This window comes from Dermacentor albipictus, chromosome 8 (genome assembly GCF_038994185.2).
Source record: "Dermacentor albipictus isolate Rhodes 1998 colony chromosome 8, USDA_Dalb.pri_finalv2, whole genome shotgun sequence".
In the NCBI taxonomy this organism is placed as follows: Eukaryota; Metazoa; Arthropoda; class Arachnida; order Ixodida; family Ixodidae; genus Dermacentor; species Dermacentor albipictus.
In genome coordinates, this window is record NC_091828.1 from 103,617,238 (window position 1) to 103,644,768 (window position 27,531).

A 27,531-nucleotide genomic window follows, 5' to 3' on the forward strand; every position below is an offset into this window, starting at 1 on the left:
GCAGACACATATACCGTCATTCCCATGACGGCACGGTGCCCCCTTAAGAAACTCCCATGGACGGTGGCGCCAGATTTCCCTCTAGGTGTTATAGTGAGAAACTCTATGGAAACTCCCATAGACAGTGGCACCAGATCGCCCTCTAGGTTTTATAGTGAGAAACTCTATGGTTCGCCCCGTCCCCGGCCGCGTCCAGCGTCTGGCGTCGATGCTGCGTCTCAAACGCTCTGTCGGACGCCAGCTAGCAGAAGCTGCGTCTCTGCATGCAGAAGCAGGTTGTTCAGAAGCGAACGTTCGTACTCGAAAGCGGGCTCCAGCAGTATACGCTGCGTCTCGCTGCGCAGAGAAGACGTGCCAACCGACACGAGATCGAGAGGGAGCAAACGTCAGAGCGGTGTCGGCAAGAATCCGCGGGTTGTCGGTGCAGTCGGCGTCCCCGAAGCAGAGCAGCCGGAAATCACTGAGGAGAAAGAAGCAGACGACACAACGCGCGTCTGTCGTCTGCACGTTCGTGGCTACTGACTGGCACGCGACCGTTGCTCGTGCATAGCCGGGATCCCTGGCTTCGACGAGTGGCTGCAACCGTTCCCCGCTGGGCTCTGGCGGTCAGCTGTGTGTCTCATCGGGGAGACCGTAGTCGAGGTAAGTGATTTCCTGCTCCGTGATGTGCGTATCGTAGAGTTATTGGAATATAGCAGTAAGTGCGAGGCCCACGTGTTCCTCCGCCTGCAGCGACGCTTGGCTCGGCTTGAAACGGACCACTCGCGTCCTTACGAAGTTAGCGACGCCTGGCAGTGGAGTTCTTCATTCGTGCGTAGCAGTTACGCTCCGCTTCGGCAAACAGTTTATAAGAGGCGGCCAAACACAGACGCGTGTGACTGATAGTTATTGGGGCGGCGTTACCTCTAAACGCATGTTTAGGCGTCAGCTCTTCGCTTAACCACAGTTTAGAAGCAGTGCTTAAAATATTGATATAATCTACAATTCTACATGCTCTCATTGCTTCAGAACACCGTAGAACTTCAGAACACCTGCGGAGGCTAACAGTGCTTTGTCTGTTTCCTTCTTATGTCCAGTTTCTTGCGCTGTTAGTCGTTTCGTATGCAACACGTACCAACCGGCCTCAGCGCGCACTTTATTGTTTCAGAACACATGGCTTAGCGACCAATTTATCTATACTCTGCAGGGCAACTAAGGACCAAATGCAGGTGATATATACGATTTTTCAGCCACGGCCTAAAGCTATAGGCGCGTCGTTCGTGCAGGAGAATCTTTCCTCGCGAACCGTGAATGGTCACAGTATAGAAGAGCGCGGCGAGCGAGAGAGTACTGCAGCAAATCGACACCAAACAGCTAAAGATGCTGGGCGGAAATGCAACGAGCAGAGGGGTTGACAGCGCACCGACTGGCCGACGACGGCGTCATCCCACGCTATCGCAATCAGCATTTGCCGTGTAAGGTACCAAGCTCCGATGGAAGTCTGTTCGATTCACGCGTGGGTCACTGAACCACGAGCACGCAGTCCACGGGGCGGCTGCACCGCGGCCTTCGATTGCGGCGTGGTGGAGGCAGTGGCGTAGCTAGGTCCTCTGGCACCCGGGGCCCATAGGTCTTCTGTCAACCCCCCCTCCCGGGTGTAGTCGAGGAACGCGAGGATATCAACAAGTTCCGGGTGTCTTCAGACGTATATGACACCCCCCCGCTGGCCCTTGCACCCGGGGCCCACGGCCCCCGGGCCCCCCCCTGTTGCTACGCCACTGGGTGGAGGCGAGGAACTGCTTCATTGCAGCAGGGAACTGCACCTCTGCAATTGCATGGCGAGGAGGCGCAGCAGAAGTGCTTGGCGTCATGCAGACGACACTCACGGGAAGTGGCGACACAGCGTGCGCTTCCGGTAGAGGCGGACACGCTCCTTAAAACCTCTTCGACGTATTACTGCCCGGTACGTCGAAATTTCGATGCGGGCGTGCTCCAGCGCCCGTCGGATTTGCTAAGCGGCGCAGGATCTCCAGGGCACCCAAGGGGGGATCAAAGCTGGAAGCAGGGCGGCACGTTGGTGGGGGCCGCGGAGGCTGAAGCGTAAGTGCCAGGGGGTATTCGCATAAAAAATTGCCTGTCCGCGACAGCGGACAGTCGATCTTATACACTCTGGCACGCGCATGCCTCGGCGAGCCCCATCCCACGGTCCAGTCGGGGTTCTAGCTTTGGTGTCCCCTATGCCGCTTTGGTTTCCTGGAGGCGCCGCCAATAGTGCGAAAAAAATCACACGTTGTTGCAATCAGTGCAAACCACGATTGAATAAATATTACGTTCAGCCGCCAACTTGAGACGCTAAGTTCAGCACTACCGCGACTTCTGCAAAACGAGTCAGAACTTTGCCTCTGAAGGTACGTCGGACAGACTTTCTCGCACCTGCGGCCCTGGTACTGGGTCAGTCATCGTCACCGGCAGCCTTTCAGCCATTTGCGTTCAACCGCGGTTGCTAAGATTTCTAGATTCTAGAAATCCAGCCTTCTAGGTTTTCAATATATGCAGCCGGCGTTCCGCTACGCTCGTCACTGCTCCCACAGAAACATCTGTGATCTCATTTACAAGGTACATCGCCGTAACGCGCGTGAAAGCTACGATCCGCCACGGCTTAGCCCGCCGCTTCACCTACTTCACCGCGCCGGCAGCCATGCTCGACCCCACTCCGCAATGCCGACACGCCTATAGGGACACACGCCTACAACACGCGCTAAGAAACCTCCCGCGTAGTACCTAGGCAGGATCATATATTCAGGGAGCAAAAGCCCCCAGATTTTCCCTCTCGTGCCCGCTCTTACTCACGCCTGCGCACAAACGACTGGCGATCCGTCCAATGAACGTCTCGAGGAAATGATACATGCGATGCGACCGCGGGCAACGGTTGCTGCCGGCGCCGACACGTATGGACAAGCATGTCGGGTTTTCGTCACTGTTCATACCCCTAAAGTTCGCACATGTATACGTCGGGTGTTCGTCACTGTTATGCCCCTAAAGTTACTTCAAGTGCAAGTAAATAACGCTTACGTGGTCTGTTACTTGCGCTGTCGCTTACGATCACTCGAGTATGCTCGCGAGATAGGCGACTGCGAGAGAGGGTGCGTTGATCCGTCAACGTTCAACCTGCTGGGACAGAAATCGTGGAGTCTCCACCTGGAACGTGTTTTCGCGTTGGTGTCCGCTGGTGTCCGCTGGTGGCCGTGTCGTCCATGACCGAGGAGTGCATACGTCATCGGTGTAGGATTCGCGCCGTGCCAACACCTTGGCCTTAGGCGAGGAGGTCGCCTTTTGAAAAGCGGCTGTGCGCAGAAGCCATCGGCTCGTGTACTGGGTGTGCTACGTCCGCGTCTGCCTGTCGGCAAGTATGAATTTCGCATTTCCGACTCTTGTTAACCACATCGCGACAGCAGCGTCGCATGGCGGTGCTAGCTATAGAATTCACACTAAAACCGCGGGGCCATAATACTCTTCAAGTGCAGAATTCATGGAGCTTTTCGTTCGTTGGGGCTGTTTGACAGAGACCGTCTGCTTTCTCCAACAAGATATCTTAACACCACGAGTAGCTGGCATCTAATTTTACGATAAATTGCAGCGTAATCACTTTTTTTTGTGTGTGAATGCGGGTCTGGTTGTGTCATTACGTAGTCGTTTAAATGGCAAACACCAAGGGCAGGGTTGAGATCTGTCTTAACGATCAGTAACTCGTCTCTAGGCAAGTGCAGAGTGTTTTAACGTCGGCTCTTTTTAACTCACAAGAATGCATATCGGGAAATGTTTCCGCCTTGGTTTCGTATGGCGCGATACCGGTAGCGCTGTAGCCTCGAAAATACACCTCGTATATCTCCCATGTTAAGAATACAATAGGCGCACGGGTTTTAAGCGGTACGAATTAAGGTGCCGTGCTGTGCTGTCGCGCGAACAGTGTGAGAGGAAACACGGAATTCGCTTTAAAGCAACGGTATTATTCGAGACGCGTAAATTCAAATCGGGGGAGCTATTCTGTAGAAGTCCACCTAGTGGACTGTCCATTTCGACCGCTGATGATTGGCTGGGGCCCGCTCGTCTTCTTTTCTCTCGTACAGCTGCATCCACTCAGCAGCGGCCGAAATAGATAGTCCACTAGGTGGACTCGTATACGGAATACCCTCCCACGTGCCTTAATATGTGTTAAGAGTAGCTCTCGCCTGTCTGAACAAGAGAGAGGTTCCCTGGGAAGACGGAGCTATGCTTCAAGTGATGAGCGGTAGTCGAACAAAGGATGTCGCTGCAGCCAACGTTTGGACTTCGTCATGGCGAGGACAACCTCCGGCATCCCTTGTTCGACTACTGTTAGTAATTTGCGCCCTGTCGAGCGTGTAGTCTCGTGGAACATGTGTACGTGGGGGGGGGGGGGGGGGGGGGGGGCATGTGTGCTTAGCCGCTACGTCTCTTTTGAAGTGTCATTTGGATGTTTCCGTTGCACTATAAGTCGGTACCCTTTTATCGTATTCCCAAAGGATATTCACTCATCTTGCGTGTTTTTTCCTTCTTTCACCGTTGCGCGCCCTGTATACTTCCATGTCACGAAACAGCATGCGCATTATCAGCGTGACTTAGCATTCTGGGCGGAGTAGTAGTGAGCGCGAAGTTTTCCGAGCGAGGAAACGCAACAGATCTCTACGCTCCGGCTGATAACTCCGTGCGCTACCCAACGCTGTGTGGGTCGCGCCAGCCAATCGGAAGACAGAACCGTCAAAGACAGTTACTGCGCTGCACTTTACCCCAATTTTTCCTTTCACAAATAAGAATCTCTATCTCTCAAAGGGCTCAACCACTGTCCGCCTCCGATCGCGCCCGCGCGCGACGCTCTCGAAAGAATGGAAAAGGGGGTGGGGATCAGTACCACCAGACAATGGACAAGGGCTGTTTTCTTCCTCGTCTGGAGCATCCAGCTGGTTCTCGTTTGCTGATCGGCTTACGCAATGTACATACCTTGCAGCACTGCACGAACTGGGGGTTGCATTCTGTAAGTGTTCACCTAGAGGACGTGTCCGTTTCGTCTGCTGCTGAAGCGCTGATTGGCTGGGGGGCGCCTGTCTCCTTCTGACGTGTACCTCAGCCCAGCCTTCAGCAGACATGTCCACTAGGTGGTAATGTAGGGGCGAGACTCCCCAGTATTGAGGCTCAGGCGTCGGTAAGACTTCAGCGCGGTTCGTCTGGTGGTAAACGTCATTCGCTGCGAAGGCAGCAGGACCTCGCGCAGCGCAGAAATGCCGTCTGCTCGAGGGCGTGCACTCGTCCCATTGCGATGCACGGGGAGTCTTTCTCGATCACTATGCACGCATTCAGTATGAGAGGCAACGCGAGAGAGAACACCGAATTCGTGTTCAAGCAGCGATCACTCGTTATGCGTGAATTTGAATCTGACGTGTTGCTTTGGAACAGACAGCTTTTCGATTGAACATGTGGTTCCATTGAACACGCGTGCGCTTGGCCAACTGCGTTTAGCCACTGCATGCCTCTTGAAGGCAGTCTGTGTAGCCACTACATTACACTACATGCATCTTGAAGGCAGGTTCTGTGTCCCCTTTCGTATTGCTCAGGGGGGGGGGGGGGGGTGGATACTGCCTGTCGTGGCCTCCCGATATACACGTGCAGACGCCGCCGCTCCCCGTATTGGCCTCGAGCTCCACCACTGGAAAAGCTGGCGCCACCGTCGGCGTGACGTGCTAGGAGGGATCACGTGGACATAGCGGCCGCGTCGGCTGCTTCGGGCGCGCCGGAGCGAGCTGAAAACGAGTTTAAATTCCCGCGTACGCTGCGGTTTTCATTTAGTGGCGAAATTTTCCCGCTTCGAGTGTCTCCTTTACAACGCTTGAAAGCACTACAATAGGTAGTAGTAGTGGCTGCCTTTGAAGGCGCGCAACATGGTAGGCTACTGCTCGGTGCCGCAGGGCCGGACGCACGTAACGGAGGCCGGTGTCGGTCTTATTCACACGTAGCCGCAGGACAAGAAGCTGTGTGAAGCTTGGCTCGCGAAACATAAAACCGGCAGTCATCGGCTACAACTCGGGTATGCAACAAGCACAGACGCGAGGAAGATTTCTGCTACGGCGCCCGGTCTGCGATGTTCTCAAAACGCGCACTGAGACGCTCGCCTGAGTCCGCTGTCCGACTAATGTCATGACGGTTTGGTCTATGAACTTGTCGATACTATAGATACTGCCAAGTTCAGTGGAGTGGAAAGGCAGCGGTGAGAAGCACATTTAAAGAAAGCATGGCATATGGTCATGTTTGTGTTATGAATTAATGCACTGGATTACAAAAAAGGAGCAGCGGGAAATTGCACGCTGAGAACGCCGATAAACATACAGTGCGACGCAACTCCAGAAATAGTATTGAAAGGGCAAAGAATTTAGAAGAAAAAAAAAGATTGCATCGTCGCGACGGCACATCACAGTCCCCGTAGGCGCCGAAGTCTCTACAATGAAATTATTTTTTAACAGCTCTGATAGCGCCCACGCAACAATGGTTGCCTGTATACTGTCAAATGCTCATATTCTGCGGCCTAAAGCTCATGGCACTGTGCGAAAACGCGCGCGCGGAGAAAGCGAAACAGTGCGCGGACAAGCATGCAGACGCGCAGTCGGTCGCTGCGAATCTGCGCGATCGCTGCATTGAGGCTTCATTCTATTACGCTCCATTTAGTTATAAAAACACTATAAGAACATATTTCACATAGTTTGCTCTCGGCGTTTACCTACCTTTCACGCAAGAAGCCGGTTCGGCAGACTCCATCGCGGCGACCGTGCGCAGTGGCGTTCACTGTACGTATTCGGTAAAGAGATAGCGGCTGTAAACAATTGTGTGCTTTCAGCTTGCCCAGGATTATTATTTAGACAGTAAGAAACTTCTCTCGTTTCGAAAGTACTTACAGAAATGTCCGGGAGAGCTCGCGCGTGGTGTTTTCAGTGAGCGCTGACAGCAAAACCTATGAGGAGCGCGTCACGTGATCCCTCATACTACGGCATCGAGGCGCTTCCGATAGAGGGCGACTCCGTAACTCCTCGCCGCCAATAGTCTGCGTAGCGCGCGAAAAAACACCGCACCATGACCCAGATCTCCGCGATCGCGTGGTGATAATCGCGTCCAGCTCTGCAACTGCACATTGTCGCAGAGGGCCGTCAGTTCGAATACCTGTGGCGGTGGTAATGGGAAAGGCTCCCGATTTTCTTCTCCCGGCTCCCTTCTTTCCTACGAAACAAAGTAATGTCGCATTTATTCTGTGGTACTCTGCTAAGCCAACTGAATTTCACCAAGGATTAAAAAAAATAACTGAGGGCATTACGCGAACGGCGTTCACTGTATGTTGATGGGTGTTATTCACGGTTGTCACAGTCAGCATTTCTTGTTCATTGTGCGCGAATACGTCCATAATTAGCTAACTTTATAAACTCACCTAATCGACGAGATGTCAACGAAAGAGTTGTAGAGGATGTTGAAACATGAGCGATAATTGGATTTAAAGCAACCTATGATTTTCATTATCCAATATCCTTATCGAAGAAGTGATGTAATGAATGTTAGCTAATCAAACTTAAATATTAGTTGCTTGTGCAGAACAAAAAAAAAAGAGAAAAGGCCTATCAACATACAATGGGTGCTGTCCGCGTACATCCCTTGGTTATATATTTTTTTTCAGGGCCACATTTAATTGGTTTCGTTTGTCGGGTGTGTGACATTTTTTTTCCCCTTTAGTGAATCTTCCTCCACCTTGCGGGCTTCAGCAGAACGGATTCGCCGTAACCTAATAAGTGTTCGGCAAAGTCGAAGAACATCTTGATTTGTCTGTATTTCACTCGCGTTGAGAGCTGCACGTAGTGTGCTCCAAAGCGCGCATACCTTCTGCTTCAAAACGAACAATTCCTGCTCGAAACCTGCTCCAGTGTGCCAAACTTGCTGCACCCAGAGCTACTCCAAAACTCCATTAGCCGCTTACATTCATGATCAATTTTCACTGTTTTCTTCGCACCAGTATGCATGCTCTCCGTGGCTGGAAATAAACGCGAGCGAATTGTTTTAATATTTCGTGATGTGAAGTGGGGTTCGAGCTTTGTGGGGTTAATTTAGCCTTATTTCACAGTGAAGGCCACATGAGTAAAGGCCATATGAGTAAATACCTTACGAGTAAAGGCCATACGAGTAAAGGCCATACGAGTCAATGTCATACGAGTAAAGACCTTACGAGTAAAGGCCTTACGAGTAAAGACCTTACGAGTAAAAACCATACGAGTAAAGGCCTTCCGAATAAAGACCTTACGAGTAAAGACCATACGAGTCAATGCCATACGAGTAAGTAAAGACATTACGAGTAAAGGCCTTACGAGTGAAGACCTTACAAGTAAAGTGAAGACCCTACGAGTAAAGGCCATACGAGTCAATGCCATGCGAGTAATGACATTACGAGTAAAGGTCTTACGAGTCAATGCCATGCGAGTAAAGGCCATACGAGTCAATGCCATACGAGTAAGGACATTACGAGTAAAGGCCATACGAGTCAATGCCATACGAGTAAAGACATTACACGTAAAGGCCTTACGAGTAAAGGCCTTACGAGTAAAGGCCATACGAGTAAAGGCCTTACGAGGAAAGGCCTTACGAGTAAAGGCCTGTGGTTCAATGGGAGAGTGCAATATGGAATCGGGACAGTGCCCAGAGTACAGTACCCCCCACCCCGGTATATATCGCTTCGGCTGCACGCAGGAAGCACGGGGCCGTCATGATTCCGGTGCGACCGATGTCCATGGCACCGGCGGGCGTGATCGCGGCCGCCGACACCCTGGGTGCCGCGCTGCCCCGCCAGACGGTGTACGTGTTCCCGCCGCTGGGCCAGTTCGACCCCAACTGCGTGCGGCTGGTGACCGAGGGTCGTGACCCGGCCACCGCGGTCGCCTGCCTGCTCGGCTTCTTCAAGCTCGTCTGCGAGGCCGGATACGAGCAGGCGAGCCGCAGCGAGTGCAGCTTTATCTTTTTTTAATGCCTTAGCATTAAGAGTGTCAGAGTGGGAAAAAGAAAGTATATGTTAAAATCGCAGAGAAATTGTCAATCAGAAAATTCTAGGCCATTGTGAAAAAAATGTCGCCATGCGTCTTTCTGTTGCTCAATACATGCTACATAAACGTTAATTCTTCCAAGTGTCCAAAGAATTAAAGCTCTCCAAAACACGCAAAATTGCTGCTCCACTGGCCACTCGAGGCACATTGCGTGCACATGTGTTCGCGGGCTTCTTTCACGCTCGGAAAAAAACGTGTGTAGATCGTATTGTGCAACGGAAAGCTGTGTCGGGAGTTTCTCAGGTTGCTGTTCAATTTTATCACGGACACTTTTCATCTCATTATAATAATTGAGAAGTTAATTAACCAATTTAAGAGTAATTATCTAATTAGGAAGAATGCAAAGAATAATCTGGGTATCTCCAAGCGACGGCAAAACTACATTACCTTGGTTCCGTCCAGCTACGTAGCATTTGCGTATTTTGAAAGTTTCGCTCAAGTTAAGTGAAGCACCCTGTAGTGCGCGGATAGAATACGCTGCCGTGAATAATTAAATTATGGGGTTTTACGTGCCAAAACCACTTTCTGATTATGAGGCACGCCGTAGTGGAGGACTCCGGAAATTTCGACCACCTGGGGTTCTTTAACGTGCACCTAAATCTAAGTACACGGGTGTTCTCGCATTTCGCCCCCATCGAAATGCGGCCGCCGTGGCCGGGATTCGATCCCACGACCTCGTGCTCAGCAGCCTAACACCATAGCCACTGAGCAACCATGGCGGGTACTGCCGTGAACAGTATCAGCCAAGTTTTGCTGTCGTACGCGGTGCGTAGAGCTCGCGCAAGCGGAGCGCGAACTCACCTTTCTCTCAAACGCCCTCTTTTCAACAGAAGCCTGCTCCTCATTCTCTTTTGGACGCTTTATTTCGCACTAAAGCGAATTCCCATACGCAGCTGCTATTGGTAGCTGCGGTCGGCTACGTAGCGTAGATACCGCGGCCGCCGCGGGGTGTCGCCACGAGTCCACTGGCCAAGCCCACCGCGGCTCGCCGAGGACAACACCGTCTGGCTTGCGTTTGGCGCGTCGTGGGGCACTAGCATCGGAAGTCGTGGCGTCTGCGTTAACGCCCAAAATGAAATTTGAACTGCGCGCCACTGTGACATTTAGAAGGCGGAGCGTTGTGGGCGTGCTCCGCCGTAGCCTTCGCAGTGCAAGGCACTGCAAAAGGAACGGGAGCACAGCGGAGGCCCTGTTTGATTGTCAATAACTCCGCTTCTGCTGAACGCATTGAAGTACGTTTTGAGGGCAAAGTATTTCCGAAATAGCCTGTATGTGTTCACTGATAATGCCTTCCTCCACTTCGATAAAAAAGTCGCGGTTTCGCACGAAAGGCGAAGCATCGGTTGCGATAGCAAATTAAAAAATAAATTAAAAATTAGATTGCGGGGGTTTTAGGTGCCAAAACCACTTTCTGATTATGAGGCGCGCCGTATAGTAGAGGTCTCGGAAATTTGGACCACCTGGGGTTCTTTATAACGTGCACCTAAGTCTAAGTACACGGGTGTTTTCGCATTTCGCCCCCGCATCGAAATGCGGCCGCCGCGGCCGGGACTCGATCCCGCGACCTCGTGCTCAGCAGCCCAACGCCATATATCCGCTGAGCAACCACGGCGGGTGACCCGCAGATTAAAATTGACGAGAGAACGCGCGTGTTATTGCACGCCGCCGCCAGGTGGTGCGCGCCAGCGACCTGGACGGCGTGTGGCTGGACGAGGTGCACGTGAGCGGCGCGTTCGTGCGGCGCCAGCTGCGGGCGCTGCGCGCCGACCCGCCGCCGGCCACCATGGACGACTTCCACGTGCTGCTCAGCGTGCTGCTGTGCAACCTGCCGCGCGCGCGGGGCTCCAACCTGAACCGCGACTGGTTCCAGCACCGGATCGACGACCTGGTCGCGCTCTTCCCGGCCGTCTCGGAGCCGCCGCCGGTGCCGCTGTACGGCGCCGAGCAGGCGGACGCCGTCTCCAGCTTCGGCGAGCAGTGGCCGCACACCAGGGCGGCGCTATGCAACGCCCTGCTCAAGGGACGCTTCGAGGTGCGTCGCGTCTAGCTGTATGTACGGGGCGGCCATCTTTTTTTTTCTTTTTTTGGAGATGTACTACGGAACTTTGTTTGTAATTTGCTGTGGCTCTTTCAACACGGCGTTCTCGAAAAAAACCCCACCCTACTCAAGGGACGCTTCGAGGTGCGTCGCGTCTAGCTGTATGTACGGGGCGGCCATTTTTTTTTTGAAGATGTACTACGGAACTTTTTTTACTATGCTGTGGCTCTTTCAGCACGGCGTTCTCGAAAAAAAAAACCTGCTCAAGGGACGCTTCGAGGTGCGTTGCGTCTGCGTGTCTGCGTGTGCGGCGCGGCCACCTTTTTTCTTTTTTTTCTTGAAGATTAACTACGGAACTATTTCTTGAAAATCTGCTGTGGCTCTTTCCGCATGGCGTTTTCAAAAAGAGAAAAAAAAAGGAAAACGCCCTGCTCAAGGGACGCTTCGGGGTGCGTTGCGTCTGTATGTACGGGGCGGCCATTTCTTTTTTTTTTTTGAAGATTTACTACGGAACTATATTTTTTTAAATCTGCTGTGGCTCTTTCAGCACGGCGTTTTCAAAAAGAAAGAAAGGAAAACGCCCTACTCAAGGGACGCTTCGAGGTGCGTGCTTGTCTATATACGGGGTGGCCATTTTTTAAAGATTAAAAAAAAGTCTGCTGTGACTTTTCAGCACGGCTTTTTCGAAAAACGCCATGCTGAAGGACCGCTTCGAGCAGGTGCGTCCACATTTGGCGGTGTTGTTACTCGACTGACCTCTTAATTATAGGAGGATCAGTGGTTGTACTAATTGCCTTGGCTTGGCTGTATGAGGCTATATGCAACGCGATTTGCTCACCAAAACCGAAGCTGCCGGGTTATGTTTCAACATTGACCGATATTTTTGTGCGTTCAAGATGCGCCGAAAATGTTCAAACAAAAATTTAGCAGTATAAAAGCGGGTAGCGAATTATACGCGAATTTCGACTGGAGCTGCGGCTTCTCGGCGGTGCTAAATTTCGTTTCGAGGTGTGTTTTCACGGCAGTGCGGGCCTGCGCTGCTGTGAAACCGCCGTTAGGGCGGAGTTCTTCGCTAAAATCAGCGTCGCCGAAGAGGTGGTGAAGAGAGCCGCTGGCCAGAGGTGCGCGACGTGTGTGATTCGCGCATGCGCGAACCGAGACATTTATTTTAACATTTTATTTGGGCGTTGTATGTGCAGTTACTTCTGCGGGCCGTACGCGCGGTACGTTCTTTTTTTCCCTTTCCGAGAGTGTGTAGTAATTGGGGAAGCGCGGCATATGCGCGAAAAAAAGAAAGTGAGTTTACATGCGCGTTCGTTTCGAATTCTTCGAAAACTTATTCGAACGCTGAAATTCGAGCCGAGGCGAATATCGAATAGCACGACATTCGATCGCACGTTCGAAAATACCGAATATTCGCACAAGCGTATAGCTTGGAAGAAAACCATAGGCAACTTGCGATCACTTTCTCGCGTTCTCGCCTCCTTTGTAACCTCCTGCGCCATGAAAGACAAACTATATATACCCAGTGATGAAGAAATTGCGGCCACTGACCAGGTCAAGGTGAAAAAACAGACGTTTCGGGAACCGTACGGGTTCCTCGATCACACTGATCAAGGAACACACTGATCACACTGAGTGTGATCAAGGAACCCGCACGGGTCCCGAAACGTCTCTGTGTGTTTTTTCACCTTGACTTGGTCAGTGGCCGCAATTTCTTCATCATCATGTTACCTGACCAGACAAACTTTCGTCGAACTCTTGACTATATATATATATATATATATATATATATATATATATATATATATATATATATATATATATATATATATACCTAGCTTCTTTTGTGTGTGTTTCTTTCTCCTCCTCGAGGAGCCCGTCTGAGAAGCCCTCCTCCGAACTCCGAGCAGGGCCCGATGCAGCAGGTGCAGGAGTACGTGTCCGTGGGCTGGCGCTTCGCGGGCATGAAGCACGTGCACCTCATCCTCGAGTTCCTCAAGGGGCGCAACTCCTGGGTCCTCGACATCATCCCGGAGCTGCGCGCCAAGGGCGACCGCCTCCAGGTGACGCATGCGTGGTGCAACGCGCCGGGGCGGTCGGAATAAGCGGGAAGACGCATGATGCGATACCGCGTTGGGAATCCCATTGCATGGCTCCAGGCGTGCCAAAGACCGCACGCAACGAGCTTCGCGGACAGGTTCCCTCCAGTTTCATCCGGGTCCTTATCACAGTCGGGACATCATGCTAGGGACGCATCGAAGTCTGCTTGCGTTTCGTTCGATACGACTCGAGACGAGGTCTTTTAGACGGCGTTTCTCTGACTGTCTGAACGCGCCGTAAGCTCGCTAGATGCGATTATTTGTGAAGACGGGTCGTATATGCGAATGATCTTAACGTGGAGCCGTTCAGTATGAGCCCCCTGCTTCAAATTCCGTCGCACGTCGTATCGGAAGCTGGTCGAGTGCTTGAAGATACGTGGCACAACGCTTCGTTCAACTCGATGCGACTCGCCGCACGCGACGAAATGTCGCTGTAGTTCCGGTGGTTGGGTCTTGCCGGGAACTTGTCGGATGCGTTTGTTACCGCGTGGCCGAGCCGCGCGGCCGATATAAAGCAACAGCGCTTCTGTGTTGCTCGCCGCTGGCAACAAGACTGCTGAATCGCGGGTCGAGGCGGCGATCTCTTTAGCATGCGTATAGCCTCGACTCCCATTTTCCTGTTTCGATAACGCGTCGTTCGCGCAGATGTTCTCATCGGATAGCCGCTGTGGAGCGCTTTGAATAGAATTTGTTACACCCTGGAGGTTTGGGCCAGAGTGAACCTGGGTATTGTAGACAGTGGCCTATGGGCGAAGACTACACGACGACGGCCTAACAAGAAAGGACATATGTACGAGACGTCGGGACGGTTACACAGCAAAACCGTTTTTGAGGTCCTAAACTGACATGTCGAAGTTAAAAAAAGAAGAAGCACGACACTGTGTGTCTAAACAATGACTGCGGTTGTACATGGGGCTTGTTACGTCGTACCGAAGGGTGCAGCGAACGGGACATAGGACACGAGAGCACACACACGCACGCAGGGCACTGTGCTCCTCTCGCGTTCTGTGTCGAACCTCCCCGAGGGTTGCAGTGTGGGCTTGTTGGTAATGCATCTTCAAGGGGTGTAGGGTAGCGCGATTAAAAGTTGGGACAAAAGAAGACACACGGGGACACGCAGCGCCGTGTGTGTCCCCGTGTGCCTTCTTTTTGTCCCGTCTTTCAATCGCGACACCCCTTGAAGAACCCTCCCCCCTCTAGCCCACGAAGATTTTGCGTCGAACTTGACGCCCACACAGCACATGACCGGGGTAGTCGGAAAAGTATAGGAGAGAGGCCATTTGCCCTGCAGTGGGCGTAGCCAGGCTTATGGTGATGATGGTGACGCCCGCAACGAATTCCGCGCGCGGGGTCCCGCAGGCGTTCCTGAAGGCGTACCAGCGGCTGGGCGAGGACGGCCCGTACATGAAGCTGCTGCACCTGCCCGAGGCGGCCACCGCGCTGCGCAAGCACCTGGGCCTGCACGTGGCGGCCGCGTACGCGCTGGCCGTGCTCGAGGACGACAACTGGCTCCAGTACAGGGGCGTGCCCCGCGACGAGGCCGAGGAGGCGGTGCTCGCCAAGATCTCCGCCATCAAGCGCATGGGCCTCGGCGCGCCCCCCAAGGACGCCGCGCCGCCGGGCCGGGGCGGCGCGAGGGACGACGCCGTCGACGTCGCCGCAGCGGGCGAGCCCGCCGCGTGCGCGGCGCCATAGACGTCGGCGGCGGGCCAGGTAGGTGAGCTCTCCTATTTTTGGAGCGAGGTGCGAGACCGGGCTGGTTGGTATTATGCGAAGCATACTAGCCGCACAACCACGCTCTTCTTGCTGCGCCGCGCGCGGCCGCGTAGCTACCATATGACGTCATAACAGCTGCAAAAGCGGAGGCTCAACTCGTGCGCTCGCTTGCGGCCGCGTAGCTACATAGCCGGGTCTCAGCTCGTGCGCTCGCCTGCATGAGTTGTTTCTTCGTCTAGCCGAACCAAATATAGCCAAGCAACAGCAGTTCACCAGGCTAAACAGTGGTTCAACAACTAAAATAAAGGCTAGTATGCTTCGCATCCTGGGCTTAACCTTAGCTAAGCCACAGCCATTTTTCCATAACGATGTGACCGGCGCGAACGTAGACACGGAGCACTCAAAGAAGTGACAAGGACACGGGTTCTTTTGGTTCGCTTCACGGGGCGTCATATCGTCAGATTGCAAAGGATTTCGGTGTGGAAAGTTTTGCGCGCGCTGAACGAAGACAACAAGAAAAGGACACAAAGACCAGCGTAGTCTGACCATACTGGCAATTGGCAAGTTGTCAGTCTGCACTGGTCTTCGTGTCGTGTTGTTGTCTTCATTCGGTGCGAGCAAAACTTCCCACAATGAAGTCAAACCAAGTAGCCCGCCTTTCATTCTTATTGCAATGGATTTTCTCAGTGGAGTATACACGAGAGTTTTAGCGCTCGCCCACAGCACTATAATATGGTTCGCATTGACTTCATCGTGGCCGCCATCTTGGGGTGCATGTTAGCACGTCGAAAAGCAGCGTAAACTAGAAACGCGACAGCACGACAGGCGCGTCGTGGACCGAGCGACAGATCGATAGCAGTGATAATACGGTGAGAAACTAGCCGCCAAAAAGAGAAAAAAAGCGTGACGATATGGTAGTCTGACGTCATCGTGTTAGGGCACTAACGGCGAAGAGCTGCGCCCGCGTGAGGTCACATGTAATCTATAGCTTCCGCTTCCGCGGCGTACCAGCTACGATTAGTCCGCGTAATATCGTAGCGGTGCTTTCATGCACTGCGTCCCTGCAGGCATCGTCACCACGCATCGTTTTAGCGGAAACGTTGGGGGAGTGTTTAAAGCGTTACTTACCTTACTTCCCCTAGATTTGACGTGTCGTCATCGTTGCCGGCTGTCTGTCTCCGAGTATCGAAGCCGTACACTTTCGCCATGGTTTCGGGCGACTCGCATCATCGGCTCCGGAAGCGTTGGCGCATGCAAGTTTGGACACAGCGATCCTGGTGCACAGCTTGCTGTCTTCGATTATATATGGGGTTTTACGTGCCAAAACCACTTTCTGATTATGAGGCACGCCGTAGTGGGGGACTCCGGATATTTTGACCACCTGGGGTTCTTTAACGTGCACCTAAATCTAAGTACACGGGTGTTTTCGCATTTCGCCCCCATCGAAATGCGGCCGCCGTGGCCGGGATTCGATCCCGCGACCTCGTGCTCAGCAGCCTAACACCATAGCCACTGAGCAACCAAGGCGGGTAGCTTGCTGTCTTCGAACATTATACCATAGGAATGCTTTCGACCGTATGCGCCGATGTTGTCAGGTCGCGTACGAAATCTGGCGAAGGTTATGAAGTGTCACAGTAAATGATCGCTTAAGAGTATCGCACCTCTGAACATTTGCGCCCTGCGAGGCCCGCCACCGTTGCAAAGGATGCGCGCGCGCGTCGCCGAAATCCGCCGCGAGTTTCTTATCGTGATGCGCCGTCTTGTCTTCGAAGGTTCGCTTCCGCACAGTGGGCGATTCGTTAGCAGTCTGCCACCGCTCTACACTTAACCGTTTCAGCCACCTACCGAGCTTTGCGCTTGCCGAGCTGCGCCAGATGCATGGGCGCGGCTCTGCGTATCAAGTGTGTCACGATCAAAGGTACCAAGTAAGTATTATAGAGCTTTAGCGTGTCCGCTATTCCGGCAAACGGGGGTGCTTTGGGCGGATTGCCGGATGGGCGGGGGCGGCCGGAGTGGTGTAGCCACCTGGTGACATAGAGCTCAACCAAACACAGAGCTAAAATCCCAGTAACCTACTGTATTCTGCTTCGCTGCTGGTGCACATTTGCGGCAGCGGCGTAATTATGAACGCAATTACGCCCCCGCTCATCCGGCAAACCGCCAGCGCTTGCCGGAATACCGGACGCACTAAACGTAGGTTGCCAGCGGTAATGCTAGCGTTCCGTATTGCTACATGAACGGCGAATGCGTTTCTGCGGCGTCGTCGACCTCCTCTGCAAACAGCGGCAGCAGGAAGTGTCGACGGGAGTGCAGCGCCCGTCTGGATCGGTTTCGTCTCCTTCCCCATTGTGCAGGCGGAGCTCGCGCCGCGGCGGGACGACGAAGACGCGCGCCGGAGCCACACGGCGGGTCACTCGGGAGGGCAGGCGATCGACGAAGGCCCGCGGGGGTTCATCATCGATCGGCGTGTCACTGCACGACGAACGTTCAAACCGCGGCGCACAATGCATTCGCCGGGGGGGGGCCGTCGTCGACGTACTACGCCTGCCCTCCCCCTCTGCGCGCCGTGTCCTTTTAGTCAAGAAAACCACAACCAACGTACCACCGTCGTCCAGTGCCGTGGCCAGCCGGCCAATTAGCGAGCCGCCTGTCGTCGTCGCCCGACGCCACAGCGCCGGGTGTGGACACCGCGGGTCCCCCAGGCTTCCGCACCGGCCGGCGTTGATGACCGCGCGATCCTTCTGCAAGCTCGAGGAACTTTTTTTTGTTTGGCCACGCCCACACGGTGCCGGGTGCGCCGTGATAAGAGCCGCCTCAGCGCCGCCCTGCATCTTCTCCGCGTTCGGCAGGGAAGCCCCCCCGCCGCCGCCGCGGAGACGACGGAAAGGGCGGCGTCGTAGATGAAGAAATAATTTTTCGTCCGTGCCGCGTGGCTCCGAGGGCGAGCCTTGCTTTCTTAGCGGCATTTACGGGTCCGAGGGCGGGCGGGAAGATAGCGCGGGGGCGCTCACCCTCCCCCCGCCCCCCCTTCCCCTCCACTCCACCTTCACCTGGCGGCGGCGAAGGCGCTGCCGTGCTTTTTTTGACCCCGTACGCGTTCGGGGACGCCGCCGTTGTGATCACGAACGAATAAAGGGCTTCCAGACGGTCGTGTCCCCGCTGCCTGCCGTGGTGAGCACACAATTGAGCAATGGAATCTGCGACGGTAGCTTTATCGCTGTCATCTTGTAACTAAGTAGCTAGACATAGGAACGATCTAGCATATGCACATGGCCTCCGAGAATCGCAGTGGTGAAGTTTGAGTTGCTTCGTCCTATGGCGAGAAGTTGGCCTGAAGACATTGATTCCAGTGGCACAACACAGGACGGATAGATTCTGCAAATCTTACTCAAGTCGTGTACTGCCGCCACAAAAACAAAAAAGAAGAGTTCAACACTGGGAATGCCAGTAGCAAAGCATGTTTACACCAAAAAAAGTGCAGGCCACAACGCATGGCAGCAGCATTGGCATTCCCACAGGAAAGCTGCTTAAAATAACAGGGAAAAAAATTCGGTGCTGTCAACCTTGAAATCAAAGGTCGTAAGCAAATTTACGGCTAGTAGTCCTTTTACTATTATTGCTTTTGCCAATCGTGACCACGGAGATATTCTGCCAGACCTCAATAGTCCTATGCTTGCCATTGTTGATTTTAGAACAGCCGTCAGGAATAATGTGGTAGGAGTTGCCCAGGTAGTATTCATCCAGCGATGAATGTGACAGTGCTTAGCCTGTGAAATGCTTTGACCTTTAGTTGAAGACTAGTGAGAGATGACTGGAAGATCGATTGTGAAAAAAGGAAAAAGAATTGTGCATTCAAGCAAACATTCTACAGACTTTATAACAAGGTGCTCAGGACCTCCAATATCCTTCATTATACAGGTCATTTCATTGCAAGGCCATGCACTTTACCACTTGCACTTGAGCAGGCTAAGTGCATTCAATAAAATAAAACCTTTAGCATGAATTTAATAGAGACTTGGTGAACTGAGTTGCTAGTTATTTTGCACATGCTTGGTCTGGAAGAATGTGCAACTGCTGCTAACCTTTTTGCACCAACGCTCACTGCATACCCCAGCGCAAAACGCAGAAGCGGCTCAAAGCGGCAGACCGTCGAGTGCCTTTATTGCCACCCTTCCCACCAATTCTTGATTTGTTTACACGATTTTCGTTGCAGTTGCCCTTGTTGACATTTGCGTCTTTTCCACCTTAAATGGCTTTGAAGATGCCGCTGGTCGTTATGTCATTACATAATTACTCCGTAGTCAACTGCGATGTATTCGTCAGCCCTTGCACCCGCTGACGAGTTGCAACAAGCAGCGTCCGACTTGAGCGATTCCTGCAGCAGTTGCGCAGGACTCTAAATATCGGCACAATCGTCAAGTGCATCAACAGCGCCACTGTTGGCAATAGTGCAGAGCGTACCTTGGCGACGACTGTAGTGGGCTGTGGTGGCACTGCTACGTGAATTTCGTTGTAAAGCAACCAATTGTCTAGTGGGGGGGGGCTCCTAAATTGCGTCGTCGTACAGGCAAATTCGTCGTAGAGGCATTCACACCACATATGAAAGATAGGAATTCAGCCAGGACATATTCAACCTTTCATAATACAGGCTATATTGCTGTAGAGGCGTTCGTTCTAGAGGCATCAGACTATTTGGAATAATGTGGCTTGATGTACAAAAGTATAAAACGTTTGGATATAAAGGGTAAAAGGAACAAACTTGTTAGCTGCGCCACAACACTGTTTCAAGGGAACTGCTCGTCATCATCAGGCAAATTTTCAGTTCCGATAACATATTCAATTTGGAGAATTGATGAAATTATATGACAAGGCGCCCTTCTACATCTGGCACCCATGCCACTGTTCCTTTCATGACCACCCCAAAAATTACTGATGTACCCTTCTTATTGGCTTCCGCTTCCTATGTGATTAATGAGTTGCTTTTATAAATTTGTACTAATTCAGCATGTGCATATGTAATGGTATGCACCATTGATGGAGTCTGTGAACTTGCTGTAAACGTCGCATTTTGAAGCTTGCAGAACACAAATAGACAAACAATGCGGACTTATGCAGCTGGAAAGACAAGACAAGGTGGAGATGGTAAAGCAGCATGTGAGAAGTCCACTGACTGTCAGAATTACCCTAAACGAGATATTACCTTTCTTGGACCCGCATAATCCATGGGTCCAAGAAAGCTGTGGGCGATGAATTCACAAAACACACAGGTAAAGGGAACAAAAGAAAACACTTTAATAAAGTTGCAAATCTGTTTTTTCAAATAAATTACTTTGTACAATAGGCTTAAAAAAAGAATCTCTCATCTACAGCTGTACAAACACGATACACGCGAACAGACTAAAATGGACACATACAAGGTGACACAGTGTCGGTGTTAGTGCCGCTTATACGAAAAAAAAATGTGGAATGACAGTGGGCGTGGGGTCATATTGTGACGCACATTGCTGCTGCACAGGATGTGACAGGTTTTTTTTTGTCAAAGGCCACACCGCAGGTAAAAGGAGGAAGAACAGGTTATACAGCGCACAAGCAGCTTTTCTTTTGCATGTGACTCGAGCAACAATGTGCAGGCACAGTCAGTGCCAAAACTGCCTGGGACATCGTAGACGCCTGGCAGTGTTGTGGATATTGGATGTGTAATCCTGGTCTCAAACCACTATGCACATAACTCTTGGCAAACTTAATATTATCCATTCTTTAATAAGAAATAGCTGTGACCAGTTATTATATGAAGTTACGTATAAACAGCTTGCGCTAAGCAATGAGGTGTTAAAATTGATATTAGTGATTGTCACTAACTTAGAGGTAAAGTGAGAAATGCGTGCAATGAGAAACATTGGCTGCCACCCTCAAAACTGTGGCAGGTGTTATCTTTTGAGGGTGCGATAAGCAATATTAGAGCTCCTGTCTTTACGTCAGCAGTCAATAAGCCTAATTTCGACAGCTTGATGTTCTAGACAGTTGTGGTACTGACTGTGCACAAATGGTGTGTCGGGTGATTTCAACCAGTGCTGGAAGTTTGTGACGTGGGCTCGCATCAATCTGTGCACGAACCCATTGGAAGCGGCCATGTCCGACTTTCTCAGGAAAGGGAATGACACAATTTGCAAAGAAAAAAAAAGGTGCTTTGGCTAAATAAGTGAAGAACAGTGTGCTAATGGAACATCACGGAATGTGCGCTGAAACAAACAGACCATGCGGTGCTCTTTTATATACACCGGTGAGCACTCGTGTCGTCTCCTGTGTACCAAGCAGCAAACAAGGCCGATGCGTAACGAAGAGCGACAACGCGTGCATTTTTTTTTTGGATTCCTGCCGAAACTTGTGAAAACTGTGGCTCCTGACGCAAGAAAAACGTGTGTCAGATTCAGCCATTGCTAGAGAAAAGCAACGCAAAAATGCGAGGCCCGTGGCTTGCTTGCACCAACATCTACGGAATGGTTGTGACAATGAAAGTAATATATCTGTGCAAAAAGCTGTGGATGGTCACATTTTCCGCGACCTGATGGATGGCGGAAGCAGTAGGTGCGACACACTAACACCTCAGCACTTGTCCAGCACTTGTTCACTGAGGTTGATGTGGCAGACTTGATAAACATTGTTCTTCTGAAGTGCAAGGCAAGCAGATTCGGTTACAAGCGCCACTTCGAGCGACATGACGCAGGCCTTTGCATGGTGAGAATTTCAACATGCCTGAAAAACCTGAGAATTGGCAGACAAATGCCTCTCTAGATGGTTTTGCAGATATCTATAATTATCAAGTTGCCACATTAGGACAGTAAGGGGAAATCACATGTGCGAGGTGCTAGCTGCACCAACCTTTTGGTTTAAAGAACGGGAATCTGCACTTGTGCCACTTCCGAATGATGTTCAAGACAGCTTTGCACACTAAGTTTTCCTTGTTGCATGGTAGTGCTAAGCCATGCAAAGGGTAAACTGAGGTAACTGGCGTTGTGGGCGTGAGCAAGGCAAAGTTGAAGCAAAAATATAAATAGAACAAAAATATCGACGTCAATCACTATTGTAAGAACCACTCTTCAGGATGCGCGACAATAAATGCTTGCTATTTAGAAGTTGCAGCTCGATGAGCACTATAGCGGTTTGTTAGAATGGCTACACGATCTTGTTCATATTATGATTATTAGACTGCAGTCTGATCATGTCAAATGAGAATTAAGAAATTAAACCTGATTATAACTCTCAGCATTGTGGTTACATAGTTGTTCATGTTGAAAAGAATAACACAATAAACTTGGATACGGAATCGAAGCACTTGCATTTATGCCCGCAGAGAGCATTCCAAATAAGCGCTTGAAAAAAAAAAGAGGCCATACGTAGCACCAAATTCATAAATAAATAAAATATACACAGCATGCCGCTTCTAAACACATCTCATTTATCAGATCTATAACTACATTCTGGAATATAATTGACATTGAGGTCATAAAAGGTCTATAGATATATCTGGGCAAGGCCTAAATAAATATATTCTCACCATCTGCGCTAGCACGCCTTGAGGAAATATAGACTATCTGTTTGTGAGCTTACAAAAAAAAGGTGCTGTACAGAAAAGCCACGCAAAGCAATTGGAGACACTTTTCTGTCTGGCGAGAGAGGGAGTTCGAAATGCACACATGGCGAAACACATACATGCACACTAGTCCAGAACGGTACGGCAGGATGTGAAACAAGGGTTCACGAAGTTTGTGTCCTTGCTTGCAATGGCTACTCATTCTCACGAAATGCGGAGGACCACTCGATTTTCCCATGCAGTTCGAAGAGGGTCCTTTCTTTTTCAGTGTCGTCAACAAAGCGCATCACACACTCAACGCTCTCGGAAAAGCATTCACTTTGTTGTTCGTTTTCGTTTGCACACCCTGTACACAGCAGTCGCACACACAGACACATTTGGAGTACTGTAAACAAAAGTCCCAGCTGCTTGTCTTGTAGCTGCCAGATGTCGAAAAGAAGGTCTCCGTCGATCCCTGAGGAGCTTCAACTTGTTTGTACGACGACTCCTTTTTCTAACTTTTTTTTTCATGGCAGGATTTGAGCTGCGAGCAGACATGCGGCAGTACTGTTTTTCTTGGCAGTGGGCTTGTATTTCGAACTCATCGGCTTGTCACAGTTGGTCGCTATAGCTCCAGAAGTCTTGCATGCTATTAGTGCGGCAGTGTGTGCTGTTGCATTCAGAGGCGGTGCTTTTACAGTGCTTTATCTGTCGGGTTAGTGAACCCACCGGAAATGGTAGGCTTACTAAAGTCACTGGAAATGGTAAAAGCAGTTCATTGACTCTTTGGTTTAGAGCTTTTTTTGAAATATGTTTCAGTGTTGGTGGCAGTCTAGAAAAGGCCTGCTCACACGCATTCTATGCATTCGGAAATTCTTCGTTGCCATTCAATCGATTAAAAGCATGTTCTTCTCTGGCTATACTGCGCTTTGACATGAGTCCACAAACTACGACACATGGTCTACACCCTGCTGCTTGTGTTTCTGTTGCATGCTTGTGGAAAGCCTCGGGAAGCATGAACAGCACGCCTCTTCCATATCTTGTTTCTTTGCACGAGTCACTGGAACACAGCAAAGTCCACTAAAAAGTCCTCACCTCACGGTGTTTTCACAAATTTCTTTGGTTTGTTCTGTGGTCATACATTTGTTTAAAACAAAGGCAACTTCGAGTCTGCCACACTTGTCTGTCGTTGACTTGCAAAGGGATCTTCAACTCTGGCCTGTAAGGAAGCAGTATCTTGCCGATTCTCAAAGTTTTGCTTCCACATATAAAACAGGCAGACACTTTTCTTGTGCTGACTCAGTGTTGCTAGCCATAGCATGTCGTCTTTTAGCGTATCAGTTCCAACCTCACACCATTTAAGCACGATTTAGAATTGACTTGATGTGAACGCTCCTCCACCAGCAAGCGCAAACTGCATTAACACGGTGGTCGCTCACAAGCTGTCGCAGTAGTTGCAAGACGCTAAAGACCCATTTGCTCTCACTTCCGGCGCTCAGTAATTGAAGATGTTGAAGAGCACGGCGAAGAGGGTACAGGCCGCGTAGACGCCTAGCGCCACCCACCAGAGCAGCTGTTCATGCAGTTTCTGCTCAAAGTTCTTGAGCACCAGCAGGCCGATGGTGAGGCCCGCCAGTGCACCGGTCAGGTGTGCCACGTACGATACTGGCGGCCCATGAGGCTCGGCGGCGTACCGGTCGTAGACCGCGAAGCCCACGTCGGCGGAGGCTGCGCAGAGCAAAGCAGAAACAACACGTCACCATGAAGCTTTCACTGCCTTTTGTCTCACACGTGACATGCTACATTTGCTGCTTTAAATGTTTGAATGGTGTACTATTTTTGTTCACACTTGCTTGCTTCCGTTATGCCTGTTTAGTAATTTGTACGCCAACTGCTTTTGGAGTCCCCTGCCCTTTAATCAACTAATCCTATGAGAACAGGAGGTCCTTCTGACAGTTTTCACTTTGAGGCCTCCTCCTGTAACCACCTATATACTAAGACACTTGCATATCTTTATGGCATCATAATAGACGTCAACAATTTGAACAACACAACCACTTTAGAATTGCTAAAAATTACGTTGTGGGGTTTTACGTGCCAAAACCACTTTCTGATTATGAGGTACGCCTTAGTGGAGGACTCCGGACATTTTGACTGCCTGAGGTTTATGTGCACCCAAATCTAAGTACACTGGTGTTCTCACATTTCGCCTCCATCGAAATGGGCCGCCGTGGCCGGGATTCGATCCCGTGACCTCGTGCTCAGCAGCCCAACATCACACTTTAGAATTGTACACTATGAACACCACAATGCCTTTCGCCACACAAGTGATGCAGTGCACATTCTTGTCTTAAAGAGGCTCTAACAATTAAAGCTATTGCTTTAGGTTGGTGAAGCATTCTTTGGTTCAGTTTATTTGGCACAAGAACGTTGGCTACAGCCGAGAAAATGAAGGCTAGTGTTTCCTTCTTGGATTTTCAAATGTCATTGATATGAGATTTCTGAGCCGTAGACAGGAGTTCAAATGTTAACTCGAATTTGGCCTAGTGCTGTGCAGAATGTGGTCCCTCTTTGACTATAGACTGCCATTTATTCTCGCGCAGATGCAATCAAAGACTGTACGTGACGTCTTGGGGAGTTAGTAGGGATTCAAAATGGCGTTGCAATTACTCCACCGCCATCCACTTTATGATTTTTTTATCTTTTCTGTCTTATCAAATGTTGATGCAATAAAAGGCCGAGAATTTGAGTGTCCTAGAAGCGAAATAAACCAATTCAGCTTGACTAATTAGCTCTTTAATGTCTCTGTAAAAGTCAATTTGAAATCGCAGTAGCTTAAAAGGAGCTTTACCTCGGGTGCTCCTATCTAAATAGATCTAAAAGGAGAGTTCGTTTTTCTTGGCAACCACTCCACCAAAGTTGACGTTGCATTTAAAACAAAAACTTAAAATCTAGTGACTATTGGTCTCGAATTTTTTTATTTAGGTTGTCAATTTCTCATTAAAAATTGGCAAATATCACAAATTTTCAGAAAACGAGAACCGTCAAGCTTAAAACTGTAACGTGGCAACGAAAAATGATATCACAATTTTGTGGTTTGTGCCTAATAGTACCTCTAAAGTGGACAAAATTGATATGTTACACGTGAATCTAAAAAAGTTTACTCATATGAAAATACAGCTTTTGCAGAACCCTCATACACAACGTAACAAATTCACGTAAGATATACATTTACATATCAACTTTGTCCACTTTGAATGATCTAATGGATGCCATTTACAGAACCACGATATTTGTTCTTCACGCAGAGATATTACTTTGTAAACATTGTGCTTCTATCTTTTCTTGAACTTTTAAATTTGTGAAAATTTTTTAAACAAAATTCAGGCCCTAAATCTGACTTCCGACGCGTAATTCGAAAACGTGGGATCGTTCCCCACCTGCGACAAGTTGTTCTTTCATCCTCTTTCATTGCCATTAATTTATCATTTCTTTAATTCAATAAGTAGGTACAAGTAATTCCCCCTATGTTATCCTTGGTGCCTTTATTGGCCTCTTATGATATGATTATATATATATATATATATATATATATATATATATATATATTGCAATGTTACATGGATCACAAAGATTTCCAATGATTAACTCCTCACACAAGTTCAAAGCCTTAAAGACTTCATTGTTTCTGCACACAAACATTCAAAAAGACCAAAATAACGCAAGAAGGGATTTAGGTTGCAAAAGAAATGAAATCAGAGCTGTCACTCTGACAGTGATGCACGAATACTGAACTACAACTAAGCAAGAATGAAGCATCAGAGTTGCTCACCAATCAAGAATACGCCCACCAGCCTCACGAGACCGAACTGCATCTGGTTGTAATTCTGAAAAGAGAAAGAGGAGGCAAACCATGATTGCACTGTCAGCTTGAGCAGCTCAGAGGAATTGAACCATGTTTTAAGATGAGATTACAAACTAATAAAAGGGGTATAACGTAAAAGAGGAACATAAGCTTATCGCATCATCAGCTGGAGCTGATGATGCAATAGAGCTGATGATTTATTTCTGCAAAAGGGCACCATCTGAATGCAGATTCTTACAGCAAGGCAGCTTTGTGACCGAGGCGGTTACGTAGGAGGTTCAACTAGGCCGAGCCGAGTTAGCGTCATGCAAACATACGGCTGTAGTTAGTCACGAATTTTTGAATTTCTTAGTGAAGACGTCGCTCTAACAGGCGTGCTATGGACCCTTTAAATAATTTGCTAGTGCGCTTCCCTGTACTGCGCATTCGACCAACTGGTGGCTGCACCGCTCAAACGAAAAACTAGGCGCTGACTGCGACATGCTGGGGCTTGTATCTTGTACGTTAATTCTCATCGTCATAGTACGGGCAAACTCTTGTTCGTGAATGTTCGTTCGAAAAAAAAAGAAAAAACGACTACGCCGCCATTATTGGTCGGGCAAACTGCCCTCGCAGCAAGTCTAACTTTTATACAACGATGACACCAAGTATTCGTACGTCCCCACCTGCCGAGCCTGTTTCACAGCTTGCGCTCTGCATGCCTCTGCCCGTTTTCTGATACGCAGCGTAACTGGCGAAGAACGAACACGCAGTGACGCGGGTGCACATGTTAGTTTAGTAAGGCACACGCAGTTTACATCGATACGGTTATAGTAAAACAAAAAACGCCGAAGTGGCAAAACAAGGTTTTGTTTAAAACCGAAACGAAAGCGCACCGAAAGCTCGCTTCACTGTTAAGCAATAATGTCGTGCGGCAGAGCACACATTCGCAAAACGAACTCGCGTAACCCCTGCTTCGCTGCTGAGCAATACTGTCATGCGGCGCAGCATATATATATATATATATATATATATATATATATATATATATATATATATATATATATATATATATATATATATATATATATATATATATATATATATATATATTACGTTGCTTATGCACAACGTAAAGTCGTACT

At 49.9% G+C, this 27,531-nt stretch overlaps 3 protein-coding genes across 7 annotated transcripts in view; 1 reads left to right on the forward strand and 2 right to left on the reverse strand.

Annotated features, from left to right (window-relative positions):
* Positions 1–18,992, reverse strand: part of LOC139048921 (3-phosphoinositide-dependent protein kinase 1-like) — a 76,794-nt gene extending 57,802 nt beyond the window's left edge. The window contains exon 1 of the mRNA XM_070523887.1: positions 17,575–18,992. The gene's annotated coding sequence lies outside the window, so the exon portion shown is untranslated. The remainder of the gene's footprint in view (positions 1–17,574) is intronic.
* LOC139048922 (uncharacterized) lies at positions 221–18,121 on the forward strand. Of its 2 annotated transcripts, none has more exons than XM_070523891.1 (6): positions 221–642; positions 8,767–9,004; positions 10,789–11,148; positions 13,068–13,220; positions 14,616–14,973; positions 17,327–18,121. In XM_070523891.1, exons 2-5 carry the CDS (start codon positions 8,783–8,785, stop codon positions 14,949–14,951), a joined length of 1,071 nt encoding a protein of 356 aa, XP_070379992.1. In that variant the 5' UTR covers positions 221–642; positions 8,767–8,782; the 3' UTR covers positions 14,952–14,973; positions 17,327–18,121. The 2 variants fall into 2 exon arrangements, with proteins under 2 accessions (XP_070379992.1, XP_070379991.1); XM_070523890.1 differs by having other exon boundaries at positions 222–642; positions 14,616–14,969.
* Positions 18,993–20,240: 1,248 nt separating the features above from the next.
* LOC139048923 (protein rhomboid-like) overlaps positions 20,241–27,531 on the reverse strand; it is a 226,774-nt gene continuing 219,483 nt past the window's right edge. For all 4 annotated transcript variants that reach the window (XM_070523892.1, XM_070523893.1, XM_070523895.1 and 1 more), the window contains 2 exons: positions 26,375–26,429; positions 20,241–24,270 (listed from right to left, as the gene is read on the reverse strand). In XM_070523892.1, coding sequence (XP_070379993.1) covers positions 24,038–24,270; positions 26,375–26,429 — 288 coding nt within the window. In that variant the 3' untranslated portion in view covers positions 20,241–24,037. The remainder of the gene's footprint in view (positions 24,271–26,374; positions 26,430–27,531) is intronic.

Bases quoted from the DNA above. Each gene is read 5' to 3' on its own strand.
- LOC139048922 (XM_070523891.1), top strand. From the start codon at position 8,783: ATGATTCCGGTGCGACCGATGTCCATGGCACCGGCGGGCGTGATCGCG. The intron at 9,005-10,788 runs GCGAGCCGCAGC...CGCCGCCGCCAG, and splicing joins GCGAGGCCGGATACGAGCAG to GTGGTGCGCGCCAGCGACCT. The intron at 13,221-14,615 runs GTGACGCATGCG...GGGGTCCCGCAG, and splicing joins CCAAGGGCGACCGCCTCCAG to GCGTTCCTGAAGGCGTACCA.